At 38.4% G+C, this 5,238-nt stretch overlaps 1 protein-coding gene across 1 annotated transcript; it reads left to right on the top strand.

The window, feature by feature from the left end:
* Positions 1 to 311: 311 nt before the first annotated feature.
* LOC121971375 (probable disease resistance protein RF45) lies at positions 312 to 4,976 on the top strand. The gene is made up of 5 exons (XM_042522615.1): positions 312 to 649; positions 1,421 to 3,735; positions 3,821 to 4,202; positions 4,276 to 4,373; positions 4,460 to 4,976. Exons 1-2 carry the CDS (start codon positions 574 to 576, stop codon positions 3,733 to 3,735), a joined length of 2,391 nt encoding a protein of 796 aa, XP_042378549.1. The 5' UTR covers positions 312 to 573; the 3' UTR covers positions 3,821 to 4,202; positions 4,276 to 4,373; positions 4,460 to 4,976.
* Positions 4,977 to 5,238: the final 262 nt, after the last annotated feature.

Raw genomic sequence — 5,238 nt, 5'->3', positions numbered from 1 at the left:
AATGGAAGTAGCATTTCAATTAGTATTCATTATTCATTATTTATTGATGTTTATCTCAATGATTATAGTCACTCTACTTTACATGAATATATTAAACTTTTAAGTTTGTAAGTACATGTGCTAAAATAATATTTAATATAGCAAATTAACATTAAAGTTAAAATTTCTTTTAGGTTTAATTATTCAACATCCAGCATCAATACTTTGTTCATAATAGAAGCATATGTTACTTTAAAATAGAAAATTAATGTCATTGCTCTAATTGTTTGGAGTCTATATATTAGGGCACTAGCTCTTCTCCATGCAAAACAAAAAACAATCCCTACAACTTGTGATCCTTTTCCTCTTCCTTCCACCAAGAATGGCACTGATCTTAGATTTCTTTGTCTCAAAATTCTTGACGGGCACAGCGAACATGGTGGAGACAGAGATCTTCAAGGTGCTAGGCATCAATAAAGAGATTAAATCCCTTCAAAAAGGTTGGGGACAATCAATGACTATCTCCAACAAGTAGAGCAAAAGAGGCGTATAAATCATGAAATTGACATCTGGGCGCGAAAGTTGAAAGATATTATGTATGATGCCGATGATATTATTGATATTTGTATGATTAAAGGAGGAAAGTTATTGAAAGCTCGAGCTTTATCAGGTTCATCTACTGTAAGCATCCCTTGGAGCTATCTCTTTTCATGCTTTCAGTGCCTTAAATATCGTCATAATATTGCCAATCAAATTATAGCACTGAATAATAAGTTAGAGGATCTAAAAAAAGATATTGTCATAACAAATTACCTGGATCGAGCAACCAAAGAAGCGGTTAAAAATGTTGATACAGTGATTGCAGATGAGACCTCTCACCTACAAGTCGAAGGAGATATTGTAGGAACACAGATAGAAAATGCTATTGAGGCACTAGTTAATTTGATACTCGAGAAAAACCCAAAGAAATGTCGTGTCTTCGGAGTTGTAGGAACGGGGGGAATCGGAAAGAGCACTCTAGCAAGCAAAATATTCGAGGATGAACGAATCAAAGATAATTTTCCAAAAAGAATTTGGTTATATGTTTCTAAAATTTACACAGAGTCTGATTTGCTAAAAAAGTTAATTAGGTCTTACGAAGGAAGTGAAACCAAAGGAGAAAATTTTGAAGGAAAAAGTAAAGCAGAATTAGAAAATAAACTCGTGTCTATTCTCACACGAAATACTTTCATTGTCCTAGATGATGTATGGAATTCATCTGTGTGGACAGATTTCTTGAGAAAACCTATAATGAAAAGTGCAATAAGTTGTACAGTATTAGTTACCACTAGAAAAGAAAAGGTCGTAATGCTAATGAAACCTAGATATATACACCCAGTTGAAAAAATGGATGAAGAAAGTGGTTGGACTTTGCTTAAACATTTAATATTTGATGTTGAAGGAGATGAAGACGAGATATCAAGCTTTGAAGAAATAGGAATTAAACTTGTCAACAAATGTGATGGTTTGCCTCTTGCGATTAAAGCTATTGCAGGGGTTCTGTACCATCAAAACAAAGCAAAATGGGAGGAAGTTCTTGAAAGTGATGCATGGAATATGGATCAGATTGAGGAAGAATTAAGACCTTTATATTTGAGTTACGAAGACTTACCATCTAGATTCAAACAATGTTTTCTCTATTGCTCCTTGTACCCTCAAAAAGATATGTTTTCTATGGAGATTGTTCAGTTTTGGGCTGCTGAAGGTCTTATTATGAGTGAAGAAGATAACTGGAGGAGGGATCTTCCAACTCAAAACCAGAGAACATTGGAAGATCTAGGGGAGGAGATTTACAGGGAGTTACTTGGTAGGAATCTCTTAGAAGCTAAAAAGGATGAATTGTCCAAGAGTTTCTTCTCTATGCACGATCACTTCAGATCACTTTGTGCAAATTTAATGAGAGAGGAAGGGATTTTATATCGACATGGTAGAGAATTCAAAGCAGATGATAATGTGAAAGTTCGACGGCTGTCAATCTCTTGTATGGGGCCTATGCTAGTGTTACCGGCTCAAATTCTAAGACAAGCTTGTTTGAGAACTCTAATTCTCACGGACTCCCCTCAAACCAAGACAATTGAAGATAGTGTTGTGCGAGCATTACTGTGTTTGCGAGTTTTGGATCTCTCAGAAACATCAATTGAAAAGATTCCAGATTGCATTGGAGAATTGTTGCATTTAAGATATCTAGATCTCGATGGAACAAATATTCGTGAGATTCCGACAACTATCGGGAACCTTGTAAACCTTCAGAGTCTGAATATCATAAGGTGTAAGTTCTTGGAAAGACTTCCTGTGTCCATCACTAAGTTGCATAATCTAAGATGGCTTAACATGATTGGCTGTCCACTGCTCACTTATGTGCCCAAGGGAATTGGGAAACTGGAAAATATCTATAGCCTTTACGGATTTATGATTGGACAGAATGACTCAACCTCTGAAGAAGGTTGTGATTTAGAAGAGCTGAAAAATCTCTCCAAGTTGAGAGTCCTAATCATTCTGAGGCTTGAGAGGGCAGAAAAAGGAGCCTCTGCACTTGCAAACAAGCCATTTCTTAAGGACCTTACGTTGTCATGGATGCGACCAGATGAGGAGGAAGATGACAATGGTGGAGGGCACGATGCTCAAGCCAATGAAGAAGAAGATGGTGATGGCAAGGATGATGGCTCTGGACAACGAACTGAAACTAAAGAGGAAGAAGAAGACGAAAATGAGGAGGTGGAGGATGAGGGTGAGGAAGAAGAAGACGAAAATGAGGAGGTGGATGGTGAGGAAGAAGAAAAAGGATGGAATGAGGAGCAAATCAGTAAAGCCGAGAGGATATGCAATGAAATGTCTCAGCCTTCATCAACCTTGGTCCACCTTCACTTCTATGACTACCCTGGCCGACAGTTCCCGAGTTGGATGACATCCTCTTCCTTGGCCGAATCTTTTCCAAACTTGACATATTTGATGCTTCTTGGTTTGCCGTGTTGTGTGGAGCTTCTTCCCTTGGGCACACTGCCTCAGCTCAAGTACCTCCGTATTGAAAGTGCAAACGCCATAACGACCATTGGGTCTCAATTTCTCGGATCGAGAAGCTCTGCATTTCCCAAACTTGAAGCGCTCCGATTCGAAGACATGCCCAGATGGGAGGAGTGGACATTCAATGGAGCACCTCTTTCAGTGAAGTTGTTTCCAAGTCTCATGGAATGTGCTATTATCGACTGCCCAATGCTAAGAGCTCTTCCTGACGGACTCCACCGAGCCACCAACCTCAACCAACTGGGCCTGCTTCGAACATATGAGCTAGGTGAGATTAACAACATCACCTTGGCTTACAGGCTTGAGGTCGCAAAATGCAGAGGGTTGAAGAAGATATCCAACATCTCGTCATTAAGATCTCTCGTGGTAATCGAATGTGGCAATTTGGAGTGCGTGGAGAATCTCGACAAGCTGCAGCATTTGGTGTTGATATGTTCAGAGGAAATGGAGCAGCTCCCGCAGTGGTTCATGGACTTGATCGAGCAGCATAACAACATGGCCAGCAGTCACAGGAGTTTGAAGAAGTTTGAGATGGCCTGCAATCTTCAACTGCTAATGAGCTGTCTCGAAGGCAATGAGAATTGGGACATTCTCAAGCATATTCCTGTTGTCGAAATACAGACATACTCCAGCAAAGAGTACATCCGATACACCAAGGATCCCTACAACTATGATACAAACATTCCTTCTAATTGAGTAAGGCAATTCGTCTATCTTCTTCTGATTCCTCCTTCCCGTGTAACCATACAATTCTTTCAAAGACCTTTGTTTGTTTTTGCAGGATAGTGTCAAAAAAAGCTATGCTTTCTTCAATTGTATTGATGAAGGTGTGATTTGTATGGTGCTGTTTGCGTTTGCTTCTTTCTACATTTGGTTTGATTACTTTACATTTGGTGAATGTGTTATTTGTATGTATTTATGTTTGCATTTTCTTCAATTGTACTGGTGAAAGTGTGATTTGTATCGTGTTGTATGCATTTGCAAGTCTGTACGTATCTATTTTCTGTATCAAGATGTAATGAACATATTCATATAGGACCTGTCCTTTTTTTATATATATATACATCTATTTGTTTCTCAACCACCTCTTAGGTCAAAGGGTACATACTCTACACCAAAGAGCCCTACAACTATGATCCACATGTTGCTTCTGATTGAATAAGGTGATTCATCTATCTTCAAAGCCCTCCGTCACATACAACCTTTTAGTCATTTCAATCACCTTTCTTTCTGCAGGATGGCGTCAGCAAAAGCACCGATCACTTTGTGTGTTTCTTCAATTGTATTGGTGAAGGTGTGATTCTATGGTGCTGTTTGCATTTGGAATTGAACTGGTAATATCACCTTCAACTTCATCCTTGGAGTTACTTGTCTTTCTTAGGTTAAGATGCATCAAACGGCTTACTTTAACATGCTGCAGGGTGTCGATTTGTCAGAGAAACAAATCAATTTATAGAAGTGTATTTCAAAAGACCAAGTGATGGAGGATCTTCAGTTACAAATCAGGATGAGATACAGTTGAGAAAGATTGCAATGTTGCAGCTTCATGTGGTCTAATTTGCACTTGTCATGTCTGTGGCAGTCTTCAGATATGCATACCCCAGCCATCTCCGATTCGCAAGCAAGCGAAACTTTAGAGTTACAAAGGAGGCCTGCAGCTACAATTGGGATTCAGCCTTGTTGTTGTTGTTGGTGGTGGTGGTGGTGGTGGTAGTAGTAGTGAAGACAAGTTCTCAAGTAGAAACTGAAGCACTTTTGACAACATTATTATTCTTTCTCTTCGAGATTGATCATGCATTGATTCAGCGTGGCTTTTGAAAAGCAATTCTACCATTTTCATTTGTTCTGAACTATGGAAAAGGGATCGTGGTCATCATAATCATGTGTTCACTTGAATTAAGTAATGAGTTAAGGTCTTATTTATCCCTATTTTGTACCCTGAAAATAGTTTCATTGTTATATGATTTGTCAGAACAAGTTATTCAGGCTCTTATTTATGTTTCCTGTTAGTTACTTCTATAGTTGGATCACCAAAGGATCAATTCATTTTTTGGGCTTTAGTTGCATAACAAAACATTAAACCAGTTTCATCCCATGGCAGGTCTGAATCGCCTTTACAAAAGTTATTTCATGCCAATCCAATAAAAAAAAAGTATACTAATTTCAAACATAAAGACTGTCTATATCAATTACGATAAT

This window comes from Zingiber officinale, chromosome 4A (genome assembly GCF_018446385.1).
Source record: "Zingiber officinale cultivar Zhangliang chromosome 4A, Zo_v1.1, whole genome shotgun sequence".
Lineage (NCBI taxonomy): Eukaryota > Viridiplantae > Streptophyta > Magnoliopsida > Zingiberales > Zingiberaceae > Zingiber > Zingiber officinale.
This window is presented reverse-complemented; position numbering and strand designations above follow the sequence as displayed.

Bases quoted from the DNA above. Each gene is read 5' to 3' on its own strand.
- LOC121971375 (XM_042522615.1), top strand. From the start codon at position 574: ATGTATGATGCCGATGATATTATTGATATTTGTATGATTAAAGGAGGA. The intron at 650-1,420 runs GTTCATCTACTG...TTGATGTTGAAG, and splicing joins GAAAGCTCGAGCTTTATCAG to GAGATGAAGACGAGATATCA.